The sequence below is a fragment of the Manacus candei genome, unplaced genomic scaffold (genome assembly GCF_025592945.1).
Source record: "Manacus candei isolate 608988 ecotype Guabito, Panama unplaced genomic scaffold, ASM2559294v1 h1tg000034l, whole genome shotgun sequence".
NCBI lineage: Eukaryota > Metazoa > Chordata > Aves > Passeriformes > Pipridae > Manacus > Manacus candei.
Window position 1 is genome coordinate 13,371,794 of NW_026138082.1, and position 21,910 is coordinate 13,393,703.

Here is a 21,910-nt window from a genome sequence, read left to right on the forward strand (position 1 = left end):
GACCTGTACTCCAGCTCCATTGCCCTTCTCTGGATGCTGGAGCACCTCGATATCTTTCTTGTTACTGAGGGGCCCAAAACTGAACACAGTAGTCAAGGTACACGGGCCTCACCAGTGCTGAGTACAGAGGGACTACCACTTCCCTGATCCTGCTGGCCACACAATTTGTGATACAAGCCAGGAAGCCGCTGGCTTTCTTGGCCACCTGGGCATGCTCCTGGCTCATGTTCAGTTGCTGTCAACTAGCACCACCAGGTCCTTTTCCACTGAGACACTTTCCAGCCATTCTTTCCTCAGACTGTAGCACTGCCTGAGGTTGAGGTGACAAGTGCACAACCCAGCCCTTGGTGTTGAACCCCATCAATCCAGCCTGTCCAGATCCCTCTTCAGAACCTTCCTACTCTCCAGCAGATCAACATTCCCACCCAACTTGGTGCAGTCCACAAACTGACAGAGGAAGCACTCCACTCCATCATCCAGATCATCAGTGAAGATACTAAACAGGACTCGCTCCAACACTGAGCCCCGGGGAACATCACTAGTGACCAGCCACCAGCACTATTCACCAACACTCTCTGGACCTGGCCATCCAGCCAGGTTTTTACCCAGCAAACAGTGCATCCATCCAAGGCATAAGCAGTCAGTTTCTGCAGGAGAATGCTGTGGGACACAGCATCAAAGGCTTCATTGAAGTCCAGACCAACACCACCCACAACCTTTCCCTCCTCCACTGTGCAGGTCACCTTGTCACAGATGGAGATCAGGCAGGTCAAGAAGGACCTGCCATTCACAAACCCATGCTTGTCTGGGCCTGGTTGTCCTGTACATGCCATGTGACAGTGCTCAAGATTATCTGCTCCATGACCTTCCCTGGCACCAAGGTCAGGCTGACATGCCCATAATTACGCAGATCCTCATTCTGGCCCTTGTAGATGGGCATCATGTTTGCTACCCTCCAGCCAACTGGGACCTGCCCAGGACTGCTGCTAAATGATTCAAAGTGGCTTGGCGAAGTCTTTCACCAGCTCCTGCAGTACCTTTAGATCCCATCTGACCGCATAGACTTGTGTGTTTCTAAGTGGTGTAGCAAGTCAGTAACAGTAACCCTTTCCTCCTGGATTATGGGAAGCTTGATTCCAGCCCCTGTCTTCCAGCTCAGGGGACTGGGTATCTGGAGAGCAAAAGCTCTTATTTTAGAGATTGAGGTAAAGAAGGCATTAAGTACCCCAGCTTTTTCCTTGCCCTTTGCCATTACGTTCCCCCCCCACATCCAGTAAAGAATGGAGATCCTCCTTAGCCCTCTTTTTGTGCTTAGTGCTCCTTTAGCTGTCATCTGACAGTAAATCATCTGAGGAAAGCCTTTCCTACCCCTTTAGAATAGCTGTTCGATTGATTTATTCACAGAAATTAAGTGGGCATGTGGACTTACAGCTACAGTGCCATTTCCTCCACTGGTTTATGAGAAATACAAATATCAAGCAGTTAATAACTACAGGAAGCTTTGCATTTGTATTGCTGTAAAAGTTGACATTCTCAGGTCAACTATCAAGCACCCTTTACAGGAGAGGGGGTAAAGGAGCATTACTGAAGAACACTCCTGAGGTAAAAAATGTGAAGATGAGAAGTAACTTCACATGAAACCTGCAAACTTCAGGCAAAGCGAGTTAAAACAGAAAAATATGAAGATGAATCTTCAGTTTGTGGAGGTCAGTCTAGAAAACAGTTCTTCAGAGGTAGATTACTGCTAACTTGTTACAGCTGAGATCGTTAGACAAGATCTCTTGATGCTGCAAGTTGGAATTTCTTATTTTCATAGCAGAGTTAGTAGGTCATTTTCAACAGTTGTAAGTACTTGAAATAACTAGAAATTACTATTTAATACCTAGAGCACAATTAGAAATGTAACATCACAGATAAGATTCTGGGTGACTGATGAAACCTGTATTCAGAACTGAACAGTTTGAAGGTGTTAGAGCTCCAATACTAACACAAGTTTTCCCTACTTAGGTGACTTTGGGGGATATCAGCATTGTTAGAGCTTTGAGGGTAAACTGCAGCTACTATTCCTGAAGGACTAAGTCACATGAACTCAAGGAATCTTCACTTATGCTGGTTGCATCCGCTTAGCGGTGACATCAGTAGCCACCAGCTTCTAGTCTAGGTTACTATCCAGATACATGCCTCCTTTGTTTTAAGAAACAAACCTCACCTGGAACTCTCAGTCCAATTAAGTACCCTAAATGTATGCCAGTTTTTTACTTAGAAACAGGAGCTGTCTGAATTCAGAGGACTATTTAAAATACTTAATACTGAAGAAAAAATACAGGTTAGATGAAGATGGCAAATTTTTGTGTTCATTTAGAAAAAGTTTTAGCCTCAACAACAGCATAACATTTGCATTTGGCTTTGTCTGACATACTGCCTCATTTAAAACTACCAGTGTGCAAACTGTGGAGATGCATCCCCTACAAGGGCAAAGCAAATCTAAAGTAAATTAGGACAATAAGGACATAAATCTATTTCAGAATTAAACCATTTGGTACCAAAAGGCATGAAAACAGTTAAGGGTAGAATTACTGGATCATCACTGCAAACAATTTAAGCGAACTTTTATTGAAGCGTTAAGTTGTGGTACAGATATTTTTAAATGATCAAAGTCTAACACCACAGAAATTATAAACACCATACTCCCCCCATCCTGATCACCCAGATAGTTCAATAACCCATTCAACAGCTTTCATTTTTATAGCCGAGGCTTATGCTTCTTTTTTTTTAAACGTGTACTTCAGTATTACTTGAAAAGGGAACCTCAGTCTACTTAAAGGACCTCAAGCCAACCAATGTCAGAACAATTGGGACAATGTAAGAACAAAAAAACCACAAATATTGGTCCTCAGTATTAACACCAAAAAGCTTTAGTGCCATTTACAGCATGTAATTGATAATATTGGTAAAGAACATCAATAATATGCTTAAAATATAAAAAAAAAAATCCAAATGTTCCAACCACTTGATTTCTAACCAAGTAGACTTCAGTTTATAAGCACTGAAAAAGTGCTTCATTTATAAATATGGAAGGAACAGAAAAACCATTGCATCAAACCAGAAAGAGTCAAAACATTGCAAGGACAAGGGGGGGGAAATATCTCAATTTTGTAGTTAACACACTGGTCTCACAGCTGTTAAAATCCCAGTATTTGCAAACACAGTTGAAAGGGTGCCAGCTCTTTAAAGCCTGCATTTTAGTCAATACCCATTGAAGTGACTTATTCATGCTCCATGAATAGCATTCTACTTCACTGCTGTCCAGATGTCCCAGACAGTTCTTGTTCTATGCCTTCACTTAATGCCCTCAAGTCACAGTAAGAGGAACCACCTCAGCAATTAGGAGGAAAAAACAGATGAAGTCACAACACTCAAATACAACGTAAGTCACATGCACAACTATGTCACAGGACTGTCACAAGATAGAGGCATTAGCTTTGCTTGGAACAACAAAATGAAGAGACACTGGACCAGTTTAGAAGCACTCTTTACAGTAGGTCACAGGTTTTACTGAGAATAATCCAAACCAATCAACACATCCAGACTGGCAAATTCCACTCCTCCACTACATCTACCTGCCAGTGCTCAAAAGCACCAACTTCTTAGTCTGACATAACAGGTGATTAGGACAGAAAATGTCTGGTGCCAACACGAACTTGCACTTTGCAAAGCTGTCACACAACTATGCCAAAGCACTTGCATTCTGGCTCTGCTCTTCTCCTAATCAAGACTTGGACCTTCTTCAAATTCTGTCGTGTAGCGGTGTGACAGCTTGGGGTTGTGGACAGATAAATGAGCATTAAGGTAAGACAAATTTTAGCCTGCACTAGTACCGATACCCAAGTTACTAAAGGTGAAAGACCAATGTATTAGCCCAGTGCTACAGTAGAGCTGAGCAAATTCCTATAAGCTTTATTAGAGCATGAAAAGTCAGTCTGATTTAAAAATAAATCAACCACCACCTGTAGTAGCAAAACAATTTGTAACTGTTTTAAGAACTTTCTCCAAACATGAAAGTGTTAAGAATCAGTTTCATTAGAAATCATAGAAGTTTGTCAAAAACTGTTTTAGACTGAAATCACAACATAGATGAAAAAAAAACAAAAACAGAGCAACAATTTAACAGAGAACTGTCCCCAGTGAGTAGGTTGAGGCTAAAGTCTAATGAGGACGAAAGCCTTGTCTGTGGGGAATTTTTGGTGATACCTGGAGAAAAACTATATTGTGTGTAATTCTACCTGAATCATTTTTACAAGTGTTGTAAAGTTTCATACAGTAAGATTTTTCTACATGCACTTCAATTTCACAGCAAGAGTGGCATAGAGTACCTAAACACAGAAGAGAGCATTCATGCAAGATATCTAACTCCTTGATATAATAATGCATACAATTCAAAACGGTTATACTAAGATTACACCTAGGGCTTTCCAAAACTACAAGGTGGTGGGAGTGGAAAACATGGCCCCCTGAATCATTAACTAGAAAGCAACCACCACCTTCTATATGGGATTTCTTTTTGCGCTTTTTCTTCATTTTTAATCAACTGTGCTGTTGCTGGCGATTTTTTGTAAAACTGGTAAATACGAAATTATAATCACTGAATTGGGCAATCTGGTGATCAAGACGTTTAAACCCTTCAATCTTCTGGGCAGAGGAAAAGACTGTGCGACATTTAGAGCTCTAGAAAACAAAAAGGTAAAAGTTATTTTTAAACTGGCATTTAAAGATGGACTAGCATACCATGTATTTCACACGTAGTTCTTGTGATACTTATTACCAACATGCTTCAGATCTGTGCCTGACAGTGCTACAGGAAATTTCATTCCCAGGCAGTGATTCTGCTCCCTACATGTGATGCTGCAAACCATTACAGGGGATGGAGCACCTCTCCTACAGAGACAGGCTGAAAGGAGTTGGGGTTGTTCAGCCTGGAGAAGAGAAGGCTTGTGGAGGACCTTTAAGCAGCCTGCCAGTACCTAAAAGGGGTTACAGAAGAGCTGGAGAGGGACATTTTAACAAGGGTATGTAGTGATAGGACAAAGGGGAACAGCTTTAAACTGAAAGAGGGTGAGTTCAGACTAGATATTAGGAAGAAATTCATTGCTGTGAGAGTAGTGAGGCACTGGAACAGGTTGTCCAGGGAAGTTGCAGATGTCCCATCCCCAGAAGTGTTCAAGGCCAGGTTGGATGGGGCTCTGAGCAACCTGGTCTAGTGAAAAGCATCCCTGCCCACGGCAGGGGGGGTTGGAACTAAATGATCTTTAAGGCCTCTCCCAACCCAAAACATTCTATGGTTCTATGACAGCTGGCAGCATCACCATTAATAGCAGCACTTCTACAACTGACAGCTGCAGGCAAATCCAGAAAAGTGCCAAAGCAAGAAATTATGCCCATAAAGAATGGCACAGGAAGTCATCAGAATACTGAGACTGGGTTGCCTCATCTTAGTATTTCTGAAGAACTCTGGAGATCAGATTTAGTACATGCCAAAGCAATAGTGAAGAGTACTTTTACTTTCTGAAGAACCTACCATCCCAATATAAAGGCAAACTGGAAACTTAATCACCACTAAAAATCTCTAGCTTTGCTTTATTTGTGTCTGTGTGCATTTCATAAGCTGACAAGCTAAAGCAAGAAAACTCACCTGATTAACAAAGAGGGTTGTCACAAATTTTCCTGGCTTGAAAACCTCCACAACTTTTCTAATCAGGTCATCATAAGAGGTCTGACTTATGTTTGTTTCAAAACTAACATAAGAAAACTCTGGTTCTGGAGTGATGTGAATAGTCCAGTAAGTTCCCTGAAAAAAAAAAAGTATTGTTACCACCAAATATTTATTAATTATCAGTATGTTAATTATCAATGAGTGCAAAACTTACATCCGATTTCATCCCATTCATTGAATACCCACAAGGATTGAACATTGTAGCATCAATAACAGAACCTGGTATCAGGTCACGAATTCCACTCATCTGAAATAGAAGTTAGAATTAAACAACTCAGTTTATGATACACCCTTACACTTGTTTAGATTTCATTCAAAAGTAGAACCAACATTTAGGGGGCAGGACATCAGAGTTCTGCCAAGAACAAGTCAGTTTGATAATTTGTACCACTGTAGATGAACTTGCTTTGCATCCTGTCACCAAATAACTTGTATGCACCTTGTCACTCAGTTATTTATTACACTGCCTCTTACAGAACCAAGCTGCATACATCCAAGACAAGGGAAAAGCTTAGAATTCTAAAACAGTTGCTTTTGCTGCTGAAATGGCAAGTGGAGCTTCTGTTCAACCACTGTCCACAAAGTGAAGCCTATTTACATTTACTCCAGAGTAAGGATATACTACTTTATACTCTAGAATAAAAGTGCAATCCCAAGCACTTCTAAATCCCACATAATACCTGAGATACATCCAAATCTCAGTAGCAAATAAGAGAATCAAAGCCTAAGACAGAAAACAAGATGAAGTAGTGTATTTGTCAGAGAAATTTGTTCATGTCATAGGACTTCCCCATTTGGAAAAAGGGGAAAAGGAGGCATAACCATCAAGTTATGCTTAGACCCCAAGTCTGCCCTTCCCCCCATCCAAATGGCTCCTTGATTTTGATACCTAGATAACCTTTGGATTCATTATCTTCAGTCTAAGCCTTACTCCTCATAATCCACATCCTTCAGTCAAAGTTACTCAAATTGTGGTTTTATTCCTACTCCTCCATTTTTCAGAGTAAAAGCTTTCAATCATCCAAAGCACTATATATTGCTCCTTTCAAAACACTAAAGCAGGGGCACTGAAAATGTGATGTTCCCCAAAACATTCTAGAGTTAAATCCATTTTACTCCTAAAGCATTAACCTGACATTTTCTATTAAATCTTTCCTACCACAAAATAAGCCTTCTATTAAATGGTAATTAAATGAAGCATTTTGCTGCCCGATTTCCACCGTTCCCCAAAATTATTAGTTTTCAAGCAAACATACACGAGTGACATCATTTGCAGTAACACCATCTTTCATGTAGAACTGGTCCATAACTACTGGGTCAAGCTCACTCATCAGAATTTCCAGTGTCTGATCAGGCTGATTGGATATCCGACTCTCTGGGAAATCCAGAGTGTACAGGTACCTATGGAAAATACAAATCACATATGTAATATATATTAAAAGCACCAAGTTATGTTCTACTGTAAGCCCCAAAGACTTCCAACTCTTCACATACATACCAGCAATCAGAATTCATACGCCCCATGCAATAAGCTGCTCCATCTAGACAAGACAAGAAGTCTCCAGTTAATGCATCACAGCTGAACATTTATGAAAAATATTATATTCATCTCATATTTAAAGACAGAAGTTTTCACAGAACCCCATGAGGTTCACTGATACAGTCAGCATCTGTGTCAAATAACCAGGCATTTAGCTTCAGGAATGCAAAGTTAATCAGAAAAGGAGGTTCCCTCAGAAGCGGGTCTGGACACCCCAGCTGAGAGCCTACCAGCAGGAAATTCAGATTACAGCTTTTGCTATGCACGGAGAGAAACCCTGGTACTCTTAAGCCTCTATTAAATACATTTATGATTTGCATTTATTTTCAAATAACTCAGATGAGTACCACAGCTTCCATGTTCCTTCAAAAAAACACTTTTCTGCCAGTATTTAAAATTTAAGATTCTTCCTGTAAGTTTTAAACTTCATTAAATTTTATTAAATGTTTAAATTAAATTTTTGGCACAGTGACTTTTCTGAGAAAAGCCCACATTTTTCTTCAGTGTATTAGTTAGTTTAAATTACTATCCTAGCTTTTGACAGGGCTTTTAGGGTTAGTGAAAGCCAGATCCTGCAGAGTGATTTACTACACACTGTTTAGAAGTACGAAGATGACCTCAGTTAACACAAGGTGTTAAACGTCAAGCTTACTATGATTTAAATTTTGATCTTGGCAAGCTAGCAGCAGAAATTCCGTAAACAGCTCTTGATTTTTATGCAAGGACTGCTGAATGCACGGCCTGGCAGCCTGTACCTATTGTACTGCTTGTCACTTCTCACGTAACATCAACCCTTCACACAAGCTGTACAACTTTGCTGAAGTTTCATGAACTTACTTGGGAAAATTTCATTAAGAAACTCTACTTCTTCCTGGAAATTCCTATGTGGGTACTCCTGGTGGGAAGGCTTCATGAAATTCTTACGTGAATAAAAGAAGCTCTGAAAAAATAAAGGTGCATCTTAGATATTGAATATATCCACCCATGTAAAATCTAAAAATTTAGAAAAATGCAAGCATTTATCATAAACTTTTACAGGACCTAAAGTTTTCACTGTCAAAACACTGCTACCTTTATTCCCATTTCAGAGGCATATGGTTATTCCTATCTTAATTTCTAAGCTACAGGAGACAGCTTACTTCCAAACTTGTTTTCCACTAGAAAACTCCAGTGACTTCAGCACTAACAGCATGGGCACAGAAGTCTTTCACCCTTAAGTAACTCAGCACAATAGCATTTGCTAGCTCGCACCCGTTAAGAGGCAAACAGAAGGGTAAATGCTACAGCAGGGCAATCTTATATCACAATCTTCCCATTATGGGAAGAGTACATAAATGTCAAAGTTCCAGAATATTTAACAGAATCAGTGAATTTGAAATAGTGGTAAAAAAGGTTTGTGTACATTCTAAGGAAGATGCAACATTTTTGACACCTTACCTGAATTGAGTCAAACCCACTGTACTCCCTAGCAAGCTCCAACAGGGGAACCAGTGCTTGCAGTAAGAGGGTGGTACCACACGTCTTCAAAATGAAACGTCTCTTGGAGACAAACATGCTACTCTCACTGTAAAAAAGGTGTGAAAAATATATTAAGTGCTCTACATAAAACAATCCAGCTCTTAGTTCTTATCCCCCACCAAATGCGTTAGTCTGAGTATTCAGCATATGGTACATAAACATGTTTGGCAAATGGACCAAAACTGTAGATTTCAGCTAACATTCGAGAGCAATTATGATTTCCCAAAACAAATACTTGCTCCAAGCATGGTATTATGGAGATACCCCACTACAGGAAGACATAACACATGTATTAGACATCCTCAAACTATTTGAGAAATACAAACATGCTGTAAAGTGGGTACACAGCATAGACATTGAATGTAATGTCTTAACTCTGACATAGAACAAACTTGTAATCTTTTTCAGCTGACAAAGCCTATGAGAAGGTGAACTCAAATAAGGCAAAAGCCTTAACAGAATTTAGTAAGTTGTCTGGCTGCATCTTCTAGGAAAGCAGACTACTAGAAAGAGGTAAATTAGCACCAGTCCACAGGAACATGAAGTCTCACTATGAGAATATAGGCACAGCTATATGATATGCCTGTAAAGATACAGAAATTAACTATACATAAACTAAGTCAGATACTTAACTGCAGTTCCACTGAACTGAAGATAGGCATTGATACTACATCCAGAATATTTAAACACGCTTAACAAGTATGTTTTCACCAAGTAACTGAACAACAGGAGTAAAAATTAGCTTAAATAACGCAATTTGGAATGCTGTTTACAAATTCAAAGTCAAGACTATATTTCATCCAAGATGCAGTGTAACTAGCTAGACTCTTTTCAGAATTTCGTTTAAAATACATGAAGCTTGAAGAAATAAGACTTCAGCACAGTTTCTTTGACTAGCTTGCTCTTAAGCCCAACTTTGCCCTCAAGACAGTCTTTCAGAGTACAAAAGCTTCAGCATTTGTAATCTGAAGTAAAGCAGAGAATGTCAAATGTATCTGTAAAGTTCACATAGAAAAAGCAAGAACGTATTTTGCAAGATGAAAAACACATGGCGAAAGTAGTGTCCTTACAACTAACTGCTGCACAACACAAAAATTCCAGGATTTCAGGAAAGCTACATTTTTATAGATATCCTTAGCTCAGATGGAAGGGTTGTTCCATATTATCTGCAGTTAAAGCCAATCTACTGATACAGTTTTTTTGCTGATCTATAAGTGACACCTATATGCACTATTCTGCTGATGCAAAACTAAGCCTCTTAACTGGGGAGACTTATTTACCCCCCAGACAAAATTCAGTGTTCAGGTGCAGAACCACCACAGCTCCGTCAATCTTTTCAGTTAGAGGAAAAAAGAAACAGTGGTAACTGCGAAGACATTTCCACCTCTGAACAGAAGCACGAGAGTACTGTGATTAGCAGAGCCCTGCAAGCTGTAGCCATCAACAGCAGCATATTAACCCAAAATTGGTCCCATATGACAGCTTTCACTTTTCCACCTCTTAAGAGACTAAAAGAATGCAGTAGTGGCTTACCTGAGTACATAAGCTTCCTGCTTGTCAGTTTTTGTCACACTTATGATCAAACAATGCACATTCTCCAGAAGTTTGTCCCACTCAATCCTGTAAAGGAATTACAGAAAAGCACAAACAACAGGTTAAACAAACCAAAGCATTCTGGAGTCCCGGTTAAAAAGTGTAGCCCAAACAAGACTAGAGCTCTTGTCTTGAGCTACTGGATCTGAGAGCACAAAATAGGAAGACTTCTTATATAGGGACTGCCTATAACAGTAACATCCAATTTCTTAGCTCTCAATTGCTAAGTATTCATCAAAAGCTGTTACTGTAGTCTGCTGCATGCAGACAACTGCCAAACAGCAACCCCAAGCTTCTAACTAAGGGAGTCAAGATAACCTTATCCCACAAAGATAAGTTATAGCAATTAATTTTAAGGTATGCTTTAGGTTGAACCTCCATGCACTTCAATCAGAAGTCATTGGCAACTACTTGAGTAATAAACCAGCAAGTTAGCATTAAGATGTTTTAATTGATCAGCATAGAGTCAAGTTCCTAATTTAGCTGAAAACCATCCCTAAAAACTAACAGATTTCAATGGCCTGAATTCCTCTTTGATCAATCAGGATCACAGAATTTCTTCTGCCTCTAGAAGATATAGAAGACTTAGAGTAAATAAGAGTTTCAAATATTATACTTAAAAGAAAATAAACCAAACTATTTTCATACAGGGCAAGTTGAAGCCACAGTGCTAGATTTCAGTATAAATGTAAAAGTTTAATATTTCAAGTCCTAATCAGAAAGGACAGACTTGCAAAAAACTACTTTAGTTGTCAACTTAAGTCTTGTGTCTACATCAGATTAGTAGAATCCAATATAGTCAATTTTGCTATAAATAAGACAGGAACAAATACAGCATCCTGACGTCACAAAATACAAGACTGCCAGCTGTCCTACTTCTCCCATCCCTCCCTTCCCACAGCATGTTCCACCTGCAGGTTGTGCTGGCTCTTGTTCCCAGACCTGTCACGAACCAAGAGATTTACTAACCCAGCATAAAACTAAGCTACCCATCAGCAGAGCTGGAAATGCTGCAGGACCCTTTGCAGCTGGGAGCACGAAAAGAAGAGCCAATTTTTCATCACCAAGCAAGCTCAGCTTGCCCATACAGCTGTCAGCATAATCCGTCCTCAGGAGTCAGACCTCTCACCCTTTACTGACACCACAAAAGCCCTGTAGTTGTACTTCAGGACAGAGCAGTCACTGTTAATTCCACTGGCAGGCTTCCTCCAATAGCCACCAATCTTTCCCCTCAGAAAATTGGTCAGTTCACAAAGTCGAAGTTTTAGATTCTGCTGTAAGTATAATTAAAATATCCAGATGTCCTTCGGCTTTTCTAAACACTCCAGCAAATAAATGCCTTAATTTCTCCTTCAATTCTCTAATTCAGGAGAATGACTCCTGAAACTGAATTCTGTACCTTTACTACTAATACTCAGCATTACACCAGAATAGTATATTTATACATGATTCAACCAGAACACTTAACTTACAGACTCACACTATAGCCTCCTTTTAAATGAGACTGAAGCTATTAAAAATGAGTTTAAGAAAATCCTACACATTTTAAAAGCACTCACAATTAAGAGCACATCTGAACAAGCTTACAAATTCAGTGATATAACCGGATACTTAAAATCAAAGTGAGGTTTACCCTACCATCCCAGTTAGTGACCCTTGATGAAATACTCTTCTGCAACTATAGACATGACAGCACAGACACTCAAATCTGCATATCAAATGAAAAGGTTATTTTTAATGCTCATCTCAAGTCCCACAGATTTATTCATCTCTATGCTTATGTCATTGACTGGATTTAGCTCTGTTCTTAATATTCAAGTGTATATGAAAATGCACGTGGCTGCTCACCTTGAAAAACCTGGTAAATGCAAGGAGTGAAACATATATATTATACCTATTTTAAATGCTCCTAGAAAAAAAAAAGAATCACACTTTCACTGACAAGAATACTGAAAGATTTAGTTTTCTCTGGCTACAACCCACCAGTGTAAGTTTGCCACCCTTAATGTTTTCCCTTTAACATCCTATTACATTATTCCTGTGAATTGAACTAGGTAATGTTTTAAATTGTTCAAATCATTCTGGCACTGCTACTGACATTTCATCTGCCATTAAAGAAACACCCAGTGTCTGACAGCATTTATGAAAGGTGAGGAAGGGTTCCCTAATGCTGAGCTGCACTAACCCCATATGTACATTACCACAAATCTGATTTTGTACTTTCCTAAGTATTAATGGGCATGTAACTATCTTAGGCTTTGCAAGAGCATACGTCTCAGCCTTCACAAGCTTCTTACCTGGTCAGACAGTCAAAACCTCAGCTTGATGCAGACAAGTGACACTTTTAAGTATTGCTGTAGTACAACTCCATGCACACATTTCAGGGAAATGGCTTGTTTAAGTTTCAAACACATTAGCAGAAGAAAATGTACAAATTTTGGTCTTCAAGTAGTCCAACGAGGGGTCAGTACAGCATAGCATCAACAACACAATATTGCATGTTAAGTCCAAAGCCCACCATGCAAATAAAGTCCCTAGTTATGTTTGTTAGTACTACAGCTGGTATGGTATTTAGGGACCTTTGCTCAATTCTTCACTGTTATACAACAGAAACCACAGCTAAGCATATACTAAATGTTATGTGCTCAGCCGTTACACAAATAAAGGGCAAGTTCATCATTTGATGATTAGAGCAGCATCAAGGAAAAAAACTGCAATTTGAAACAGACAAGATGCCAAGTTTACTTTAGATGCATAGACAGACTAACAGAGGGTTGCAGCACCCAGGATGAGACTTGGGAGAAGTTTTGCAAAGATACTGGCCTGTATCTATATACATTTTAAACTTAAGTACAGAAAACTAAAGAAAGGCTGGATTTGATCCAACATAATCTATTTAAACAAGATGACCTTAGTATTTGGCATGTTCCATTGTTTAAAGCACAGCTAAGGAAGAACATCTGGGACTACTTTGTACCAAGTAGATTAAGCTCACAATAAGTCTAACTCTTGCATTTCCTTCTTTTTAAAAAAAAAAGCTGTATAATTATGTAAGCATCACTAGTTGAGAGAAGCAGTGTCTACCCACACTTAATGTAGAAACAAAAAAACCCCACCTTAAAAATAGTATTTCAATGGTTATCAGTACATGTACTGCAGCTATGCACATTTTTTGTCAAGTAAAAATTGACAAAACTAGTAACTGAAATATCTGAGAACACTACTTATTTCATTACTGAGTTAAGTTTGAACTTGGAAGCAAAGCCTCCAAATGAAACAGGGGGAAAAATAAAAGACTAATTCTCAATAAAATGCTATCATGGGCTTCTGCTCTTCAAAACTCCTTTTTCAATGATCAGTGTGCATGGCATTACTATTTCCTAAATTATTTTCCATAGCCAGACATCAGGACAATCACAGTTTGGAAACTGCTGTCCTATACTCAAGCATAGTAGAGTATGATCTGTGAGAGTCATTGGCAGCTCTCACTGGAAGCAAGTTCTGCAGCAGATCTGCAAAAACACACTTGAAATTAGCTCCTCACTGTTGTGGGCTTATTGACCGCTTCATTGCAAAGCTTTAAAATCCCATTTCTCAAGTTTCAAATAACTGCCACTTATCCAAAGTTAAATTAGTTTCTCCAATTGGCAAGCATATTGCATCTTAAATGGCTGCACGTTCTCAGAGAATAGCAAATGTAAATGGAATACATCTACTGAAGTATGAAAAACTGTACTTGCTTCAGTGGTAGAAAGTTGTGTTCTATATCTGACTAGCCAAAAAAAAAAAAAAAAAAATCATCAAGTTCAGCAATCCACTCCTCTACCTATATTGCAATATTTAGTGCCTTATCCACAGACTTGTTACCAGAGTACAAATAACTTCCATTCAAATTGCCAACCAGGTATACCAGTAGGGAAAAACTATTACAACTGAGAAGTATGTTAATTTTAGGAAGTATGCCTAAAGTCTGTAATAAATAGTCAACAGTGCCTCACAACCAAGTCCTAAACCATCATGTTTGCTCCTTTATTTCATACTTCGCAGGAATAAAGAATGAATAAGCTATGAAGCATGTTTTCCTTGCCAGATATAAACCACGCTTTTGAACGCAAGTTATTGGCCTCTAAGCTTTTACCTTCGGGGGTAAAACTTGTTCTTAACACAAGTCAAGCCTATCAGGCACAATACTGCTGTTTCAGGCCAACTGGGAAGGTGCTAACAGCAATTTAAAGAGATAAAGAACTACATCAAGAACCTGTTCTTATCAGCAATTAATAGCCTCCACAAGCATGCTACCCCACCACCCCAGTAACAGTACCTTGCCAAGGCAGCCAGACGGCACTGGGAGGAAAAGATGTTTTGCAGTAGTGCAGGAATTCTTAGGAAATAAATCATATGAAACTCCTAAAGACAGCTTAGGTTGTATACATACTCTTGCATAGCTTTTCATTAAAATACAATAGCTGACAAGTCTGTAGTACCAAAAGTAATAAGCACTTTAATCTTTGCTGTAAGACTTTGTTTTAACATCAAGCATTCAACTGCAGAGCAACCTTTTATCCCCTCACCTGTTACCTACTAAGTATTTTTAGGAGCCACAGATATAACAGTTACCTCATTAGCAGGCTCCAGTTAAGTAGGCACATTCCTATCAATACCATGATCCAGACAGTCAAGCTTAATGCCATGTCTAAACTGCCGATGCTGAAGAGATGTAGCTGAGACACAGGAAAGCTGGCTAAGTATCAGTGTCAGCAGAGTTGCAACATTGGTTTCAAGAGTCCTGAAACAGGTACAGTACAGACTACAGAAGTCACAAGCTTTTTAAAGCACCTCCTCATGTATTAAAGCTCGTGTATTTCTCTGTAGACAGCTGCATGTGAATTATTTTCTATTGGAATTGGAATTTAGTTCATAAATTGCTGTTTAAGACAGATTACCTTGAACCACATTCACAGCCTGAGTTCAGACCCAAGGCACTGGCAACTTGATAATTTTACTTCAGCAGTATCTGTGAGGTGCACAGAAGTGCCACACCCTCTATATGCTCTGTGGGTAGATGTACAGAGAGACTGTCTGCCTCCCCCTTATCTTAAACTTAAGAAACTCTTCAGGGACATGCATTTAATCTGGAATTAAAGGCAGGCACCTAAATGGAAAACTGCATGCACATTAGAAGTGATTCTATGCAGTACTCCTCACAAAATACTTCTTACCTAGAAGATCCCAAGCCAACTACTTAGAGCATCATTTCCAAATCAAACCAAGATATTTCAGCAATGGCACAGATAATCACAGACAGTGCTTCGAAGGCTCCATATTTCTCCCGTTGAAGGTCTTACATCATTACTGCAGCTACAGCAGTGTACATGGAATAGGGACTCCAAAGCACAAAACATACATGACACTCAAGGTGTTTAAGAAGCATGAGCCCCAGCAGGCACAGCAAGAATTACAAGCAACATTCAAGGCCACTTTGAGTGTAACCTTCTCCAGAAGGAACATACTGTAAGGCAGCAACTCCACCATGAGCCTCAAATCTTCCCATTCTCTTGGCTGCATAAAGAGCCATTAGGGAAGCCCTTTGGGGAATACACCAGGACCCACATATTTTAATAAGATGCTCTCCAGAGTCCCACTAAGGGACCAGGCAGAAAGTGAACTAAACAAACTCTTTAGCAGTTTCAGTGCTAAGGTAGGAAAATATCAAGTCTTCAACTTAAGTCTTCACTGCCTGCAAACAGTATCAGAATCAGCAGTAGTGAGTGTAAAAGGGCTTATTCCCTTTGTATGAAACCGTTCTTTAACTACAATTGTGAGTTACAAGCAAGCACACTTTACTTGTAATTTTGAACTTGAAAGCTGAAATCTAGTTGATTAATATCAATTTTGGTGAGGGGAAGACTGCATTTTTACATAAAGTTCTCTAGATAACCTCGCATCACGCACAAAAAGGCTCAGCAAGTACACAGTGACAGAAGCCCTTATCTTAGCACAATCTTGCCTTCTTTTCCAGACTCCACTGAGTTTGTTCCGAAGCACTGCAGGAGTAAGAGTTAGAACAGGGCTCATGGCCCAGCTTCCTTGTACCTTCACTGTTTGAGAAAACAGGTAGATAACTCTGTTGTGGTCTTCAGGACTGGGGGAAGGGGTAGAGGTGCAGCGGCACTGCAGCAGTAAGCTGACTCAGGCTATAGGGTGCAGTACAAAGCAAATATTTACAGGACTTAGATGCCTGACTATATGTATATGGGTGCTTGGAAGCTTTCTTGTAGCACAGGATCAAAATGTGGTATCAAGTGTCACTCCATATTGCTCATTGCTGCAATTTTCTCTAGCTTGTGTGTTCACATAATATAGACAAATAGGAAGCAGATTAAAAGTTCATAAATAATTTCAGAGTATTCTTCAGGGTTGAATGCCTGACATACGGGCTCTTACTACTTGCATCATTAACTTAAGGTCTCAGACTTGTGTACATTCAAGATCATGATAACCCTTGAGACGTAAAATGCATAGTTGCACATTTGAAGGAATAAACAGCTTAGTCTACTGTGGGAATAGTGAATGCACTACAAAATCACCATGGAAATCCAGGGCTCACAGCAAGTTCATCATGTTTTCAGCAAATCCTCCAGTTTTTATACATGGTTTAAGGCTATTTTTAAAAACCATGCCTTACAAAGCATGGTGAGAACGAGCACTAAAATTAAAGCCAATTATTTTGAGACCACAAAAGCATTAACTTCATTCCACTGCTGAATATAAGCAGGGTAAGTATCTTCAGATGCTTGCCACTATTTCAATCACAAGACCTCTTTGCAGAACTCATTAGAAAGTCAGCAAAAATACCCCAAAACTTAACAGCAAAGTAAAGCCCATGTTCAATACTTTTTAGTTGGGACCTTTACTGAATGTATTAAAGCAATAGTCACAGATGTTTTCTGAAATACATTACACTTAATCCAAACTTTTATCCAGAAAGCAACTTTGCTCATAGGAGGAAATATGTGGAAAAAAAAAAATCTTAATTGCATCAGTTCAAGAACTTTTTTTGCTGATGATATCCAGCAAAGACTTTAAAATATCTAATCCCTAACAAGCACTTGGCAACATGGAAATTTTTAGCTTTGAACACCAGCTTAGTCATTCAGTAGATGAATGGCTCACATTTCGCTACTAAGCAGGTATTACAATACAAAAGGCAAGCTCAACTGGTTTGCAACTTGATTCTAATTTAGCTATTGTTCTACAGTTTCAGCTTTGATTTCAAGTTCTGTTCAACATAAACTAGCTTATTCAATCACCTCTAAAGAATTAGCAGTAGTAGGAAATATTGCATTCAGGTGTTTTTTCGTCTGTATCTATCAACTGCAGTAGGTAATTTAATTACAACAGTTTTCCAAAAGTGAACATTTGTAAAACTTCATGTTAGAAACACAGTATCACTAATAATTACTATTGGACACAGGTTAACAGTAATTTTCAGACATGCCACAGCTTCCTACCAAAGAAAGTACGCAACTTCAATTAACATCTTGTATTAAGAGCCAATTAACACAAAGATCTTCAAAGCTTGCTCACAGCTCTGAAACTGTGTTAAATACCACATGTTCAACATTTAACAGTTTGTATCTACCCCATTAAAACTTTACAGCCACAACTAAACAACACAAAGGGACTGTCCCAGTACCTACATTGCAATTACACTAAATGCTCTTGAGAAGTCTAAAAGTTAAGTTTGCAGTTTTGCGAACACGAGTCTGAGCTGGAAAACGGAACACCAGAGAGCATGACTGTGTCAGAGAGGAAAGCATTTGCAGAATGCCGTCTGTAAACTACATCCGCATATTCGAACACCAGCATATTAACACAGTCAAATGAGCACTTTGGGAATCTTTCACATTTAAAGTCAAACACTACAGGAATCCTCCAACACCTACACAGCTTAGATCTGCAAGTATTTCAGCTAGGATTTTCAACAGTCTTCCAGGATTGACCTATACAAGCTGTTACCCTGTGTCTGCTATACCACTAAGCCTCAAAGAACTATATAACCACATTTGATGATTTCCATGTTAAGCATATTATTTCAAAAGGTCTAAACAGCTTCACAAAGTCAAATTTACATGAGCGAGCTACCTCGTTACACCAACACGTCAGAGGTAAACGTATTCTGCAGTGCCTCTGGTATGGCAGAAATGAAGCTTCCACTACCCATGAACTATTCACTGTTTTACGAAAAGGCAGTTACCTGCCCACTGGCAACTCAGATCTTTGAATAGTTAACCCTACTGATATACACACAGAGGAAATTTGCTGAAGAATACCAAATCAAAGGAAAAGACAAATGGCATACGCCTTTGAATGGTGATGTTATAATCAGTAACATATTCTAACCATTAAATACACCACGACAACCTCTTTTCCAAGCTCTCTTGCTCAAGCTCCCTGACTGAAGACCACTGGGTAACAGTCTTATGCACAAGCAGATCTGGATACACTTGAGAACACCAGATCTTCCAGCTAACATTCAAAACTGAAAAGCTGAACAATTAACCACACTGAAAGTCAACTACAGACAAAAGTATAACCTTCAGATTCGCCCTGGTTGCTTAGGACAAGCCTGCTTTTTCCAGCTATGTTAGCTGATAGAGTCGACATACCATTCTTGTTGTCCCTGCAACCTCATGCACAGTTCTGCAGATTTTGCTTTGCACTTCAAGCTCTCAGCTACCATTTTCTGACACTTCCAGAACGCAATGTTCTGTACATCTACAGCTGGACCCCCTAAGTCGCAAGTCTGGGTATTCCACAGAATCACAGAATGGCCTGGGGTTGGAAGGGAGCTTAAAGATCATCTAGTTCCAGCCTTCCCAGACTGTCCCACTATAAAATACAATAAAGACATCTCTTGCCCGCCTGGCCCGCCAGGGTTCCAAAAGCGACCCGCGTGCCGGCAGGTGGCCATGGGCTCCTGCGCTAACAAAGGCGGCGCTGGCACATTCCTGGGCGGCGGGCGGGGAGCGGCGGGAGCCGGTCCCGAACACGTGCGTCCAGAGCGGAGCGGGCCCCGGGCCTTCCCTCCCCGCCCCAGGCGGCGGCGAGCGAGGCGCCAGCGCATTCCCCAGATGCCCATTGGGTGACGGGAGCGGGCCCGGCCCTCCGCGGCTCCCCGCTCCCATTGGCCTCGATCCTCAATGGGGAGAGCCACGGGAGCGGCCGCGCGGCCCGGGAGCGCGGCCAGGGGACTCACGTGTAAACCGCGGCTCCGGCCACACTTCTCCAACGGGGAGGAGGGGACACCCCCGTTCCCAGCGCCTCCCCCACTCCGGCGCTTCCCACGCCACAGGGAGACACGGGAAGGGTCCCCGTCTATCGCCTGTTTCTCTCCGCGACAGCCGCTGTACGGACCTGTCCGGCTACGCAGTGCCGGAGCTCGCCGCCAAATCGGCCATGTGAGGGAACCATCAATCCTCGCCGCGTTAACCAGAGGGATCGCCCTTCCCAGCTTTCATCAACTGGGAACGAGATTCCTGGGCCCCCGCTCCCCGCAGTACAGCGCAGGCAGGGTTTTCCCGAGCTCTCTCATCCCGACGCCGCCTGTAGGAGCGGGGCCAGCCACCGCTGCAGCGCGGTGGGCGCCGCCGCCGTGCCCCCGGCCGGGAGCAGCACTGCGACACTCCCGCCTCGCCCCGCGGGCGCTCCCGGCCGGCAGCACACGCCCGGCTCTCCGCTCCCCGCCGCCGCCACATGTTGCCAGCAGGGACCGCGCGGGGCTGCACGAGGTGGCGGCGCGGAATGGCTTCCGTCCCCGGCACCCCCACCTCCCGCCGGCGGCCAGGACGAGGGGAGGCTCCCTGCTCGGGGGTCTCTGGAGGGCGGCGGAAGGTCACCCCCAGCGGGCAGATGCCGGGACTGTCACCAGGGAAGGGGGAAGGCGGCCGGCAGCGCCCAGCCCCCACCGACGGCCACCCCGGAACCTGCCTCCCCCTGGCGCGGCCGCCATCGCCCCCCCCAAGCGCCGCCACACCCGGGCCATTCAGGGACCCTCTCGCCCCCCCGGGGGCAGCGCTGCCCCCCGCCCCGACCCCACCCCGCGCCGGCCGTTCGCGGACCTGGGTATGGTGCGGAGGTCGCCGGACCCCTTGCTTTGGTGCGGCTCCTGCTGCGCGGGCTGCTGCCGGGCGAACCACACCTCCAACAGCTTCTCGGTCCCTTCGAAGAAGTGTGCACCGCTCTCCTTCATGGTGAGACAACTCGGCAACCAACAACCACAGAAATTAAACGACAACCAAACTGCCGCCCCCGGCCGCCACCGTTCGCTGCTGCTGCACGGGCCGCGCTGCCGCCGCCGGGTCCCAGTCCGTCCCGGGCGGGTTTTACCTTCTGGGGGATTTGCTTAATATTAATTTAAAAAGAAAAAAAAAAAAGAGAATAAGTAGAAGAAGGAAGGATATTTTTTTTTTCAAACGGGCGAAAACCACCCGGAGTGCGCGGCGGCGGATGCGGCGTGAGCGTGTGTGAGCGGGTTACAGTCCGAGCGGGGGTGCGGGCAGGCGATGCGGTTCGGTTCCTTGTAGTCCGTGTGTTCCCCTGTTACAGAGAAGAGCGTTGAGCGAGCGCTAGCTAATGTCGCCGGCCATACTGTGTAAGCGAGAGGCCAGTGCGCACGCAGCCGCCTTTATACGCCGCAGGTACCCGCATCACTCGGGGTGGCGCTGCACATTGGGCGGCCGCCGCTCGGGTCCGCCTTTCCCTGCTTCCCATAGGGCGGCGGCGACGCTCGTCCAGCCATATGCCGGTTCACTCGGCCCCTCCCGTTGCAGCCCGCGCGCCCGCCCGCAGGGAGCGGGAGATGGAGCGCGGGCGGCGGCGCCGGGGCCGCGGGTGTGGCCGCCGCGCCGCCATGGGACCGCGCCGCCCCCGAGGATGGGTGGGAAGCTCGGCCTGTGGTCGGCAGCGAGCCATCCGGGGAGAGGGGAGAGTGCGAGAGGGAGCAGGGCTGAACATGGCCGAGAGGCAGTGGGGGAGCATCTCCCGAAACCATTCGGCGCGTCGCGAGTCCGAGAATTCCAGCTTTTCCTGGGCTGCGGCGGCAGCGCTGCCCCGGCACCCAGCGCTCCTTCTCGCTCATAAGGAGGAGCTCGGCCAGGCGTTCAGGCACACTTCCCGCTCCCCTGGCCCCTTCCCGGAGCCCAGCGTGTGTGACCGCGCAGCGAGTAGCCGCTGGGATGCGTGTGTGCGGCACAAGGAGCGACTGACCAAGCAGGGCATGTGCCGCTGTAGGCGCACACGGGAGGGACCGCGGGTCTGTGTCCCTGGGTCAACGCTTGATTACCTGCGACTTTTTTCCCCCCTAATATTTAGAAGAAATTATTGCAAACTAGCCAAGTTTATAGTCGTTTAAAGCATTTTCCAGCGATATTATAACACATTATAAATCCAGTGTTGCAGTACTTCATAGCCCGAGGAAACCTTCGCTA

The 21,910-nt window shown here is 42.7% G+C and overlaps 1 protein-coding gene across 1 annotated transcript; it reads right to left on the minus strand.

Moving 5' to 3' along the window:
- Nucleotides 1-2,592: 2,592 nt before the first annotated feature.
- AMD1 (adenosylmethionine decarboxylase 1) lies at nucleotides 2,593-21,096 on the minus strand. The gene is made up of 9 exons (XM_051792262.1): nucleotides 20,543-21,096; nucleotides 10,362-10,448; nucleotides 8,748-8,874; nucleotides 8,148-8,250; nucleotides 7,269-7,311; nucleotides 7,027-7,171; nucleotides 5,925-6,017; nucleotides 5,690-5,845; nucleotides 2,593-4,725 (listed from the first exon to the last, which is right to left on the minus strand). The coding sequence occupies exons 1-9, from the start codon at nucleotides 20,671-20,673 to the stop codon at nucleotides 4,585-4,587; spliced, it is 1,026 nt and encodes a 341-aa protein (XP_051648222.1). The 5' UTR covers nucleotides 20,674-21,096; the 3' UTR covers nucleotides 2,593-4,584.
- Between the last annotated feature and the right edge of the window lie 814 nt (nucleotides 21,097-21,910).

Bases quoted from the DNA above. Each gene is read 5' to 3' on its own strand.
- AMD1 (XM_051792262.1), bottom strand. From the start codon at position 20,673: ATGAAGGAGAGCGGTGCACACTTCTTCGAAGGGACCGAGAAGCTGTTG. The intron at 8,251-8,747 runs GTAAGGTGTCAA...TTATTTTTTCAG, and splicing joins GTGGGTTTGACTCAATTCAG to AGCTTCTTTTATTCACGTAA. The intron at 4,726-5,689 runs GTGAGTTTTCTT...TTTGTTTTCTAG, and splicing joins CAACCCTCTTTGTTAATCAG to AGCTCTAAATGTCGCACAGT.